The sequence below is a fragment of the Cuculus canorus genome, chromosome 2 (genome assembly GCF_017976375.1).
Source record: "Cuculus canorus isolate bCucCan1 chromosome 2, bCucCan1.pri, whole genome shotgun sequence".
In the NCBI taxonomy this organism is placed as follows: domain Eukaryota; kingdom Metazoa; phylum Chordata; class Aves; order Cuculiformes; family Cuculidae; genus Cuculus; species Cuculus canorus.
In genome coordinates this window covers 161,835,473-161,848,802 of record NC_071402.1, presented here as the reverse complement: position 1 = coordinate 161,848,802, position 13,330 = coordinate 161,835,473, and the positions used below count along the sequence as shown (strand labels likewise).

The 13,330-nt window shown below is 64.6% G+C and overlaps 1 protein-coding gene across 4 annotated transcripts in view; it reads left to right on the top strand.

Annotated features, from left to right (window-relative positions):
* Window positions 1-13,330, top strand: part of KCNH2 (potassium voltage-gated channel subfamily H member 2) — a 56,763-nt gene that overhangs the window by 5,574 nt on the left and 37,859 nt on the right. For all 4 annotated transcript variants that reach the window (XM_054058410.1, XM_054058407.1, XM_054058409.1 and 1 more), the window contains exons 3-4: window positions 9,230-9,394; window positions 10,862-11,302. In XM_054058410.1, the coding sequence (XP_053914385.1) occupies window positions 9,230-9,394; window positions 10,862-11,302 (606 nt within the window). The remainder of the gene's footprint in view (window positions 1-9,229; window positions 9,395-10,861; window positions 11,303-13,330) is intronic.

The window sequence follows — 13,330 nt, the reverse complement described above, 5'->3', positions numbered from 1 at the left end:
CCAGTCTGCACCCCATACCCCTCTGCACCCCCCCTGCACCCCAACCTGCACCCTCACCCCATGCACCCCAGTCTGCACCCTCACCCCCCTCCGCACCCCCACCCCATGCACCCCAGTTTGCACCCCCCTCTGCACCCCAACCTGCACCCCCCAACCCATGCACCTCAGTCTGCACCCTCACCCCCCTCCTCACCCCCACCCCATGCACCCCAGTTTGCACCCCCCTCTGCACCTCAACCTGCACCCCCACCCCATGAACCCCAGTCTGCACCCACCCCCTCTGCACCCCCCTCTGCACCCCAACCTGCACCCCCACCCCATGCACCCCGGTCTGCACCCTCAACCCCTCCGCACCCCCCTCTGCACCCCAACGTGCACCCCTCACCCCATGCACCCCAGTCTGCACCCACACCCCCCTCCGCACCCCACTCTGCACCCCACCTTGCACCCCCCACCCTATGCACCCCAGTCTGCACCTTCACCCCCCTCCGCAACCCCCTCTGCACCCCAACCTGCATCCCCCACCCCACTTTGCAACCCCACTCCTTCGCACCCCACTTTGCACCTCCCACCCCATGCACCCCACTCTGCACCACTGCCCCAGGTACCCATGCTACACCACCCCACTATGCACCCCACTTTGCACTCCGAGCTCCATGCACCCCAGTTTGCACCCCATACTCCTCTGCACCCTGCTTTGCACCCCAACCTGCAACCCCACCCCATGCACCCCACTCTGCACCCCTGCCCCAGGTACCCATGCTGCACCACCCCACTCTGCACCCCACCTTGCACCCCGAACTCCATGCACCCCAGTTTGCACCCCATACCCCTCTGCACCCTGCTTTCCACGCCCCACCCTACTCTGCACCCCAACCTGCAACCCCACCCCATGCACCCCACTCTGCACCCTGAACTCCATGCACCCCAGTTTGCACCCCATACCCCTCTGCACCCTGCTTTGCACCCCAACCTGCAACCCCACCCCCTGCATCCCACTTTGCACCCCACTTTGCACTCCTCACCTTACTCTGCACCCCAACCTGCAACCCCACCCCATGCATCCCACTTTGCACCCCACTTTGCACCCCCCACCCTACTCTGCACCCCAACCTGCAACCCCATCCCATGCACCCCACTCTGCACCCCACTTTGCACCCCTCCACCCTATGCACCCCACTTTTCCCACCCCCCCCAGCCCCCCTGTACCCTTCCCCAGGGTGGGGGCACACGGTGTAGGGCAGACCCCCACCCACCCTCTCTGCTGCCCGGCTCAGGGCTGCTCCTGCCCCACAGCCGCCCCACGGCTGCCCCACGGCTGCCCCACGGTGGGGCTGCAGGGCCTGAGCCTGCGCCGGGCGTCGCGGTGCTGCCGTCGCGGTGCTGGGGGTCTCCGGCCGGGGTGGGCACCGGGGCTGCGCTGCACCCCATGCCTCGCTGCTGGGGGGTCCCTGCGCCGGGGCTGCCCCACACCACAGCCCCACCGGTGCCGGGGCTGCCCCATGGGTGCTGGCACCGGGTGTCCCGGCGCTCGGCACCCCGTTCTGGCGCGTGGAGTAAACAAAGCTGCTCCCCAGCTGCCGGCCGGCGCCGCCACGTGCAGCCGCTGCGGCCTTGGGCGCCGCGTGCCGGGAGCGCCGCTTGGGTGGCTGCCAGGGGCGCCGAGGCCGGGATGGGGTGGAAGCAGCGTGGAGGGAGACCCAGCTGTGCCGCAGCCGCTTGTAGCTGTGCGGTGCTGCCCATGCAGCCGGGCGCTGCGGTGCTGCCCATGCAGCCGGTTTCAGAGCTGCCTGTGCAGCCGGGCGCTGCGGTGCTGCCCATGCAGCCGGGTGCTGCAGTGCTGCCCATGCAGCCGGTTTCAGAGCTGCCCGTGCAGCCGGGCGCTGCGGTGCTGCCCATGCAGCCGGGTGCTGCAGTGCTGCCCATGCAGCCGGTTTCAGAGCTGCCCATGCAGCCGGGCACTGCGGTGCTGCTCATGCAGCCGGTTTCAGAGCTGCCCGTGCAGCTGGGTGCTGCGGTGCTGCTCATGCAGACGGTTTCAGAGCTGCCCGTGCAGCCGGGCGCTGCGGTGCTGCTCATGCAGCCGGTTTCAGAGCTGCCCATGCAGCCGGGCACTGCGGTGCTGCCCATGCAGCCGGTTTCAGAGCTGCCCGTGCAGCTGGGTGCTGCGGTGCTGCTCATGCAGACGGTTTCAGAGCTGCCCGTGCAGCCGGGCGCTGCGGTGCTGCTCATGCAGCCGGTTTCAGAGCTGCCCGTGCAGCTGGGTGCTGCGGTGCTGCCCATGCAGACGGTTTCAGAGCTGCCCATGCAGCCGGGCACTGCGGTGCTGCCCATGCAGCCGGTTTCAGAGCTGCCCGTGCAGTTGGGTGCTGCGGTGCTGCCCATGCAGCCGGTTTCAGAGCTGCCCATGCAGTTGGGTGCTGCGGTGCTGCCCATGCAGCCGGTTTCAGAGCTGCCCTTGCAGCCGGGCACTGCGGTGCTGCCCATGCAGCCGGTTTCAGAGCTGCCCGTGCAGCCGGGCGCTGCGGTGCTGCCCATGCAGCTGGTTTCAGAGCTGCCCATGCAGCTAGGTGCTGCGGTGCTGCCCATGCAGCCAGTTTCAGAGCTGCCCATGCAGCTAGGTGCTGCGGTGCTGCCCATGCAGCCGGTTTCAGAGCTGCCCGTGCAGCCGGGTGCTGCGGTGCTGCCCATGCAGCCGGTTTCAGAGCTGCCCGTGCAGCCGGGTGCTGCGGTGCTGCTCATGCAGCCGGTTTCAGAGCTGCCCGTGCAGCTGGGTGCTGCGGTGCTGCCCATGCAGCCGGTTTCAGAGCTGCCCGTGCAGCCGGGCGCTGCGGTGCTGCCCATGCAGCCGGTTTCAGAGCTGCCCGTGCAGCCGGGCGCTGCGGTGCTGCCCATGCAGCCGGTTTCAGAGCTGCCCATGCAGCCGGGCACTGCGGTGCTGCTCATGCAGACGGTTTCAGAGCTGCCCGTGCAGCTGGGTGCTGCGGTGCTGCTCATGCAGACGGTTTCAGAGCTGCCCGTGCAGCCGGGTGCTGCGGTGCTGCCCATGCAGCCGGTTTCAGAGCTGCCCATGCAGCCGGCCGCTGCGGTGCCTGGCATGGTGGGTGCAGCCGATGCCCTTTGGACCTGTGCGTGGCACTGGCAATGTGTGGCTGCTCCTTCCTGGTGCTTGAGGAGGTCTCATTAAGGGTTCTGCTAATTACAGGGCCGAGCGCTTGCCGCCTGTGGGCGTCCCGGTGTGGAGGTCCCAGTTCAGGACCTGCTGTGGGGGCCCTGGTGGGGGTCCCGGTGCAGGTGTCCCAGTTCAGGACCCGGTGTGGGGCTCCGAGTGGGACCCCCAGTACTGGTGACCCAGTTTAGGATGTGGTGTGGGGTCACTGGTGGGGGTCCCGGTGCGGTGTCCCAGTTCAGGACCTGGTGTGGGGGTCCCAGTGGGACCCCCAGTACTGGTGACCCAGTTTAGGATATGATGTGGGGGTCCCAGTGCTGTTGTCCCAGTTCAGGACTCAATGTGGAGGTCCCAGTACATACAGGACCAGGTGTGGGGGTCCTGGTGGGGGTCCCAGTAGTGGTGACCCAGTTCGGAACCTGGTGGGGGGTCCCTGGTGGGGGTCCCAGTGCTGGTGTCCCAGTTAAGGACCTGGTGTGGAGCTCCCAGTGGAGGCCCCAGTACTGGGGTCCCAGTTTAGGACCTGATGTGGGGGCCCTGGTGGGGGTCCCAGTGCTGGTGTCCCAGTTTAGGACCTGGTGTGGGGCTCCCAGTGGGGGCCCCAGTATTGGGGTCCCAGTTTAGGACCTGATGTGGGGGTCCTGGTGGGTGTCTCAGTGCTGGGGTCCCAGTTCAGGACCCAGTGGGGAAAGGGGGGGGGCTCAGTGCAGGGGACCCAGTTCAATTCCCAGTGTGGGGGTCCCAGTACAGGTGTCCCAGTTCACGACTTGGTATGGGGGTCCCAGTGGGGGTCCCGGTACTGGTGACCCGGTTTAGGAACTGGTATGGGGGCCCCGGTGGGGGTCACAGTGCAGATGTCCCAGTGCTGGTGTCCCAGTTCAGGTCCTGGTGAGGGGGTCCCAGTGCTGTTGTCCCAGTTCAGGACTTGGTATGGGGGTCTCAGTGGGGGCCCCAGTACTGGTGACCCAGTTTAGGAACTGGTGTGGGGGCCCTGGTGGGGGTCACAGTGCAGATGTCCCAGTGTGGGGGTCCCAGTGCTGGTGTCCCTGTTCAGGTCCTGGTGTGGGGCTCCCAGTGGGGGCCCCAGTATTGGGGTCCCAGTTTAGGACCTGGTGTGGGGACACCAGTGGGGGTCCCAGTGTGGGGGTCCCAGTTCAGGACCTGGTGTGGGGGTCCCAGAGCTGGTGTCCCAGTGTGGGGGTCCCAGTGCAGAGGTCCCAGTTCAGGACCTGCTGTGGGGGTCCCAATATGGTGCAGGGGAGCCGCCGAGTCGGAGCCGAGGGGGTCCGATGCACAGCCCGGGGGGTGTTCCTGGCCCCACAGATGCCCCCCAGGTCTGGGGGTCCCCTGGGCTGCAGGTGCTGTGGCGATGACCACAGTGCTGCTGGCGTGGGGGCGTTGGAGGGGTCTCGCTGCGCTGGGGTACCCGAGCACGCGGCCCCCAAAGCTGCTGCCGGCTCTGGCATTGCAGCTGCCTCAGCTGCAGCCTTGGTTGCAGCCTTGGTTGCAGCCTTGGTTGCAGCCTCGGCGCAGCAGCCGTCGCTCGTCCCCTTGGCGCCTTCGCGGTTGCTCCGCGGCGCTGCCCTTCGCCCTGGCACCCCTTGCCCGTCTTCCCGCGCCGCGGCGACCCTGGGCTGCGGTTGTGCCATGCGGTGCTGCGGCGAGGCTGCAGGGCCCCAGCGCGTCGCCAACCACCGCCGCAGCCGTCACTTCTGAGCGATGGTGTTTACACCGCCGGGGACGCCGGGAGAGCGCAGCAGCCGCGTGCCCGCAGCGCTGCCCTTGGGCTTGCGGGGGCGGCTGCCGCGCCGCTGTGCCAAAAAGGGGTGCGGGGGGTGGCATCTGGGGGGCCCTGTCCTGGGGCAGCCCCAGTTCAGGTCCCAGTGTGGGGGTCCCAGGTCAGGTCCCAGGATGGGGTTCCCAGTTCAGGACCTGGTGTGGGGGTCCCAGAGTGGGGGTCCCAGTTCAGATTCTGGTGTGGTGGTCCCAGTTCAGGTGCCGGTACAGGGATCCCAGTTCAGGACCTGGTGTGGGAGTCGCAGTGTGGGGGTCCCAGTTCAGGTGTGGGGGTCCTGGTGTGGGGATCCCAGTTCAGGTCCTGGTGTGGCGGTCCCAGTTTGGGTCCCAGTGTAGTTTTCCAGTTTAGGTCCCAGGGTGGGGGTCCCAGTTTGGGGGTCGCAGTTCAGGACCTGGTGTGGGGGTCCTGATGTGGGGGTCCCAGTTCGGGTTCTGGTGTGGGAGTCTCATTGTGGGGGTCCCAGTCAGGTGTGGGGGGTCCTGATGTGGAGGTGCCAGTTCAGGTCCCAGTGTAGTTTTCCAGTTCATGTCCCAGTGTGGGGGTCCCAGTTCAGGTGCCGGTGCAGGGATCCCAGTTCAGGACCTGGTGTGGGGGTCCCAGTGTGGGGTTCCAGTTCAGGTGTGGGGGTCCCGGTGTGGGGGTCCCAGTTCAGGTCCCAGTGTAGTTTTCCAGTTCAGGTCCCAGGGTGGGGGTCCCAGTGCTGGTGTCCCAGTTCAGGACCTGATGTGGGGGTCCGATTGTGGGGGTCCCAGTTTGGGTTCTGGTGTGGGAGTCTCATTGTGGGGGTCCCAGTCGGGTGTGGGGGTCCTGATGTGTAGGTTTCCAGTTCAGGTCCCGGTGTGGCAGTCCCAGTTTGGGTCTCAGTGTTGTTTTCCAGTTCAGGTCCCAGGGTGGGGGGTCCCAGTTTGGGTCCCAGTGCTGGTGTCCCAGTTCAGGACCTGATGTGGGGGGTCCTATTGTGGGGGTCCCAGTTCAGGTGTGGGGGTCCTGGTGTGGGGATCCCAGTTCAGGTCCTGGTGTGGCGCAGGCACTGTGGTAGCGGTGGAGGGTGTTGGGGTGCAGAGGGAGTGGGGGGGGCCACAGCGCTGGTGTTGGGGTGCTGGGAGGTGCAGGGTCCTGGGGGCACAGTGCAGGGTGTTGGGGTGCAGAGGGTGGGGGATGCCGGAGGGCTGGGAGGGGGGTATTGCGGTGCAGGGGGAGCATTCCCGGTGCAGGGGTGGGAGGTTCTGGAGGTGCAGGGTGGGAGGTGCCTTCCCCATACCCTTTGCACCCCAAAACGCTCTGGGCCCCAGAGCTGGGCACCCCGTTTGGCCGAGCTGAGACCCTCCTGAGGTTGGTGTGGGCACGGCGTGGTGTGATGTGGCGTGGCATTCCCCATGGATGGGCGATGATGGGATGGAGAGCAGCGCTGAGGAGAAGGACTCGGGGTGCTGAGGGATGAGGAGCTCGAGAGGAGCCCCAAAGTGCGCTCCCAGCCCAGAACCCCCCCATGTCCTGTGCTGCACCCCGAGCAGCGTGGCCAGCAGGGAGGGACGGGATTCTGCCCCTCTGCTCCTCTCTGGGGAGACCTCATCCGGAGTATCCATGTCCCGTTCTGGAATCCTCAACGTAAGGAGGAGATGGAGCTGTTGGAATGGGTCCAGAGGAGGCTCCAAAGATGATTTAAGGGCTGGAGGACCTCCCTACGAGGACACGCTGAGAGCGTTGGCGTTGTTTAGCCTGGAGGAGATACGGCTCCGAGGAGACAGTGTAGACTCACGGAACAGTTTGGGTTGGAATGGACCTCAAAGCCCATCCCGTTCCACTCCACTGCCACGGGCAGGGACACCTCCCACTGGATCAGGGGCTCCAAAGCCCATCCAACCTGGCCTGGAACCCCTCCAGGGATGGGGTAACCCTTGTTCCCCACTCTCAGAGGGAAGAAATTCCTCCTTATCTCCAGTCTAACTCTGCCCCTCTCCAGTTTATCCCCATCGCCCCTCATCCCATCCCCACAGCCTTTGGGCACAGCCCCTCTCCCGCTTTCCTGGAGCCCCTTCAGTACTGGAAGGTGCTCCAAGGTCTCCTCGGAGCCTTCTCCTCTCCAGACTGAACAACCCCAACGCTCTCAGCCTGCCCTCATAGGGAGGTTCTCCATCCCTCACAGCATCCTCGGAGCCTCCTCTGAACCCATTCCAACAGCTCCATCTCCTTCTTACATTGAAGATTCCAGAACTGGACGCAGGATTCCAGATGAGGTCTCATAAGAGAGGAGCAGAGGGGCACAATCCCTTCCCTCGCTCCACAAAGTGACCTTCCAGCGCCTGAAGGGGCTCCAGGAAAGCTGGAGAGGGGCTGTTCCCAAAGGCTGTGGGGATGGGATGAGGGGCGATGGGGATAAAGTGGAGAGGGGCAGAGTTAGAAGGGACATAAGGAGGAATTTCTTCCCTCTGAGAGTGGGGAACGAGGGTTACCCCATCCCTGGAGGGGTTCCAGGCCAGGTTGGATGGGGCTTTGGAGCCCCTGATCCAGCGGGAGGTGTCCCTGCCCGTGGCAGTGGGGTGGGATGGGATGGGCTCTGAGGTCCCTTCCAACCCAAACTGTTCTGTGATACGACGTTGTGGCATCGCCTGATGGGGCATCGCATGATGTGGCGTTGGCGTGTCGTTGGCGTGTCATTGGCGTGTCATTGGCGTGTCGTTGGCGTGTCGTGGTGCATCGTGGCAGGGGTCCGGTGCTCGTGGCCACACCGCAGGGACACACACACACACACACACACTTTGGGAGGGGATTAGGATTCCCCCGGAGGGGGATTAGGATTCCCCTGGAGGGGGATTAGGATTCCCCAGAGGGGGGGTGAGGGTGAGGCAAAGCTGCTGGTGGCATCGCGCCATGTGTCCGTGCCGCTAATCCCCCCGCGGCACGCACAGAGGCTGGGCCGGGCCGTTCTGGGCCAAGTTGTGCCACTCCATGCCGTGCTGTGCCGTGCCAAGCTGTGTGGGGCTGTGCCGTGCCGTGCCATGCCATGCTGCGCCGTGCCATACCATGCCATGCCGTGCCATGCCATGCTGTGCCGTGCCATGCCGTGCCGTGCCATGCCGTGCTATGCCACGGGGATCCCCATGTGGTTTTGCTCCCAGCTCCTGTGCCCACAGAGGTGCAGGGGGGTCCCACAGTTTGTGGCCCCCCAACTCCCATCCTGTGTGCCATGAGGTGGGAGGGGGGCTGCAGACCACCCCCCCCCAGGCCCCCCCCCCCGGCTGCTTGTACCCCTCTGACCCCCCCAAACCTCCCCGCCAGGCTTCCTCAGGACCCCCCCGGGCTGCTCCTGCTCCCCCCTCAGCACCCCTAGATGCACTTAGCGCCCCCACTCCCCCAGCTTGCACCCCCCTGGTCCCCCACCCCAGCCCCCCCAGCTTCTCCCAGCCCCCTAATGCTGCCTCAGGACACCCTCAGCTCCCCCCCCCCCCATGCTGCCCCGGCCCCCCCAGGCTGCTCCCACTCCCCCCTCACCCCCCTCCCAATGGTTGCCCCCCCCCTCCCAGTTGCTTGCACCCCACTGTTCCCCCCTGCCCCCCCCGGCTGCTCCCACTCCCCCCTCAGTCCCCCCCTCAGCTGCTTGCACCCCCCTGCCCCCCCCCCCCCGACCCCAATGCTGCTCCCCACCCCCACCCCGCAGCTCCCGGCCTCCCCCGCACCCCTGGATGAGGGATTTTGGCTCCATCCCCCTGCAGGGGGAAGGGGGGGTCACCCCAGGCTGCCCCCCCTTCCCCCAGCCCAGCTGTGGCTGCAGGATTAACACCGCAGCTGTTAACAAGCCCTGAGCTGCTTAAGCCTGGCCCCGTGCACCCCCCTCCCCATGGCCTTTGTGTGTGTCCCCCCCCTTCCATGGCCCCAGGTGCCCCCTCCCCCCCCCGCCTGATCCTCTCCATTTTAGGAGGGGAGGGGGAAACATCTTCCCCCCTCCTTGTGCCTCAGTTTCCCCACTCTGCAATGGAGGTACATTGCCCTGCTGAGTCAGCAAATTCAGATCCCATGGGTATGGAGGAGCAAGAGGGGGTGTCCAGTGTGGGAAGAGGGGGTGCAGGTGAAACGGGGCACCCCCCCCACCATCTTGTGCCTCAGTTTCCCCAACCTGTCATACAGCTGCACAGCCCTGCCGAGTCAGCAAATTCCAATCCCATGGGGATAGGGGAGTGCCAAAGGGCTGGGGGGGGGGGGGGGGGGAGGGTAACAAAAGGGGGTGCCCAGGTGGTGCTGAGCACCCCCATATCCCCCCGCAGGCAGCTGCTTCCTGTGCCTGGTGGACGTGGTGCCGGTCAAGAACGAGGATGGGGCCGTCATCATGTTCATCCTCAACTTCGAGGTGGTGATGGAGAAGGAGAACCTGGGCTCGCCCGACAAGGACACCAACCACTGGGTCACCCCCGCCACCTGGTTCCCTGCAGGTAGGGTCTGCAGCTCCTGCACCCCTGCTCCCGCAGCCCTGCTCCTGCAGCTCCTGCACCCCTGCTCCCGCAACCCTGCTCCCGCAGCTCCTGCACCCCTGCTCCCGCAGCCCTGCTCCCGCAGCTCCTGCAGCTCCTGCACCCCTGCTCCCGCAACCCTGCTCCCGCAGCTCCTGCACCCCTGCTCCCGCAGCCCTGCTCCCGCAGCTCCTGCAGCTCCTGCACCCCTGCTCCCGCAGCCCTGCTCCTGCAGCTCCTGCACCCCTGCTCCCGCAGCCCTGCTCCCGCAGCTCCTGCAGCTCCTGCACCCCTGCTCCCGCAACCCTGCTCCCGCAGCTCCTGCACCCCTGCTCCCGCAGCCCTGCTCCCGCAGCTCCTGCAGCTCCTGCACCCCTGCTCCCGCAACCCTGCTCCCGCAGCTCCTGCACCCCTGCTCCCGCAGCCCTGCTCCCGCAGCTCCTGCAGCTCCTGCACCCCTGCTCCCACAACCCTGCTCCTGCAGCTCCCGCAGCTCCTTCAACTCTCCTCCTGCAGCTCCTGCACCCCTGCTCCTGCACCCTTGCTCCCACAGCTCCTTCAACTCTCCTCCTGCAGCTCCTGCACCCCTGCTCCCGCTGCTCCCACAGCTCCTGCACCCCTGCTCCTTCCACTCTCCTCCTGCAGCTCCTGCACCCCTGCTCCTACAGCCCTGCTCCCGCAGCTCCCACAGCTCCTGCACCCCTGCTCCTTCCACTCTCCTCCTGCAGCTCCTGCACCCTTGCTCCTGCATGTCCCATGCCCCTGCAGCTCCCGCACTCCTGCACATCCCACATCCCTATTCATGCACATTTCACACCCCTTCTCCTGCAGCTCCTGCAGCTCCTGCACCCCTGCTCCTGCAGCTCCTGCACCCCCCTGCTCCTGCAGCTCCTGCAGCCCCCGCTCCTGCAGCTCCTGCACCCCGTGCTCCTGCAACTCCTGCTCCTGCAGCTCCTGCAACTCCTTGTCCTGCAGGCCTTGCTCCTGCAGCTCCTGCAACCCCTGCTCCTGCAACTCCTGCTCCTGCAGCTCCTGCACCCCCTACTCCTGCAGCTCCTGCATCCCCCTGCTCCTGCAGCTCCTGCACCCCCAGCTCCTGCAGCTCTTGCTCCTGCAGCTCCTGCAGCCCCTGCTCCTGCAGCTCCTGCACCTCCTTGCTCCTGCACTTCCTTGCTCCTGCACTTCTTTGCTCCTGCACCTCCTTGCTCCTGCAGCTCCTGCACCCCCAGCTCCTGCAGGTCCTACACCCCCAGCTCCTGCAGCTCTTGCTCCTGCAGCTCCTGCAGCCCTTGCTCCCACACCTCCTGCACCCCCTGCACCCCCTGCAGCTCCCGCAGCTCCTGCACCCCTGGCTCATGGCTCGCACTGCGGCACATGGCAAGCGCCGCTGGTGAGCACCGCCGGGGTGGGTTTGGCGAACGGCCCCCGACCCCCGTCGTGTCCCTGCAGGGCGCAGCAAGTCCTTGCGGCTGAAGCTGCCGGCGCTGCTGGCGCTGGCGGGCAGCAAGCAGTCGCTGCCGCCGGAGCCGCCCGATGCCGCTGTCGTCGTCGACTTCTCCAAGCAGAGCAGCGACTCGGGCCCCGAGGAGGCCACGTCGTCGCTGGAGCCCCTGGGCGGCCCCTTGGGGGGGACCCAAGGCGAGGACGAGGCGGCGCTGATGGGGGACGAGCCCCCTGTCACCCACTCGTCGCCGCGTGGCGACCGCCTGGCGCTGCACGCCGCCTTCTCCAACTGCAGCCTGGTGCGCAGCCGCTCGCGCGAGAGCGTGCACAGCGTGCGCCGCGCCTCCTCCGTCGATGACATCGAGGCCATGAAGGGCGAGGGCGACAAGCGCTGCCACAACCGCCACGCCAGCACCGGCGCAGGCATGCACCGCGGCTCCAGCACCGGTATGGCGCAGCTGATGCAACCGCGGGCAATGCATGCACAGCGCGCGTCTCCTTGCCTCGGTGCAGCGGGTGACTGCAGCGGGAAATCGTTAGCGGGAGCAGCTCGTTAGGGCTGTGGCTGCAGCTAGTCCTGCATGGTAACAGCTGTGGGGTGAAGTCATTAGCGGGGCGGCTCATTAGGGCTCTCATTAGGGCCAGGTTGGCATCCTCCTGGCAGCTCATTAGGGCTCTCATTGGGGTCAGGTTGGTGTTCTCCACAGCTCATTAGGGCTCTCATTAGGGTCAGGTTGGCATCCTCCTGGCAGCTCATTAGGGCTCTCATTAGGGTCAGGTTGGCATCCTCCTGGCAGCTCATTAGGGCTCTCTCTCATTAGGGTCAGGTTGGTGTCCTCCTGGCAGCTCATTAGGAACCTCGTTAGAGCCAGGTTGGCATCCTCATGGCAGCTCATTAGGGCTCTCTGGGCTCTCATTAGGGCCAGGTTGGCATCCTCTTGGCAGCTCATTAGGAACCTCATTAGGGTCAGGATGGTGTTCTTGGTGGTCCTGTAGCAGCTCATTAGGGCTCTCATTAGGGTCAGGCTGGCATCCTTGTGGCACCTCATTAGGAGCCTCATTAGGGTCAGGTTGGCATCCTCATGGCAGCTCATTAGGACTCTCATTAGGGTCGGGTTGGCATCCTCATGGCAGCTCATTAGGACTCTCATTAGGGTCAGGTTGGCATCCTCATGGCAGCTCATTAGGGCTCTCTCTCATTAGGGTCAGGTTGGTGTCCTCATGGCAGCTCATTAGGGTTCTCTGGGCTCTCATTAGGGTCAGGTTGGTGTCATCCTGGCAGCTCATTAGGAACCTCATTAGGGTCAGGTTGGTGTCCTTGGTGGTCCTGTGGCAGCTCATTAGGGCTCTCATTAGGGTCAGGTTGGCATCCTCATGGCAGCTCATTAGGGCTCTCATTAGGGTCAGGTTGGCATCCTCATGGCAGCTCATTAGGGCTCTCATTAGGGTCAGGTTGGCATCCTCATGGCAGCTCATTAGGGCTCTCGTTAGGGTCAGGTTGGCATCGTCCTGGCAGCTCATTAGGGCTCTCATTAGGGTCAGGTTGGCATCCTCATGGCAGCTCATTAGGGTTCTTTGGGCTCTCATTAGGGATAGGTTGGTGTCATCCTGGCAGCTCATTAGGAACCTCATTAGAGCCAGGTTGGCATCCTTGTAGCAGCTCATTAGGATTCTCTGGGCTCTCATTAGGGTCAGGTTGGTGTCCTGTGGCAGCTCATTAGGAACCTCATTAGGAACTTCATTAGGGTCAGATTGGTGTCCTTGTGGCAGCTCATTAGGGCCAGATTATAGTGTCTTCTCCTGGCAGCTCATTAGGGCCCTCATTAGGATCAGGTTGGCATCCTCCTGGCAGCTCATTAGAAACCTCGTTAGAGCCAGGTTGGCATCCTTATGGCAGCTCATTAGGGCCAATTTGGTGCCTTCTCCTGGCAGCTCATTAGGGCTCTCATTAGGGCCAGGTTGGCATCCTCTTGGAGGCAGCTCATTAGGAATCTCATTAAGGCCAGGTTGGTGTCCTAATGGCAGCTCATTAGGGTTCTCTGGGCTCTCATTAGGGTCAGGTTGGCATCCTTGTGGCAGCTCATTACCAACCTCATTAGGGTCAGGTTGGTGTCCTTACGGCAGCTCATTACCAACCTCATTAGGAACTTCATTAGGGTCAGATTGGTGTCCTTGTGGCAGCTCATTAAGGTCAGGTTATAGTGTCTTCTCCTGGTGTCTCATTAGGAGCCTCATTAGGGTCAGGTTAGTATCCTCATGGCAGCTCATTAGGGCTCTCTGGGCTCTCATTAGGGCCAGTTGGCATCCTCGTGGCAGCTCATTAGGAACCTCATTAGAGCCAGGTTGGCATCCTTGTGACAGCTCATTAGGGTTCTCTGGGCTCTCATTAGGGCCAAGTTGGCATCCTTGTGGCAGCTCATTAGGAACCTCATTAGGGTCAGGTTATAGTGTCTTCTCCTGGCAGCTCATCAGGAA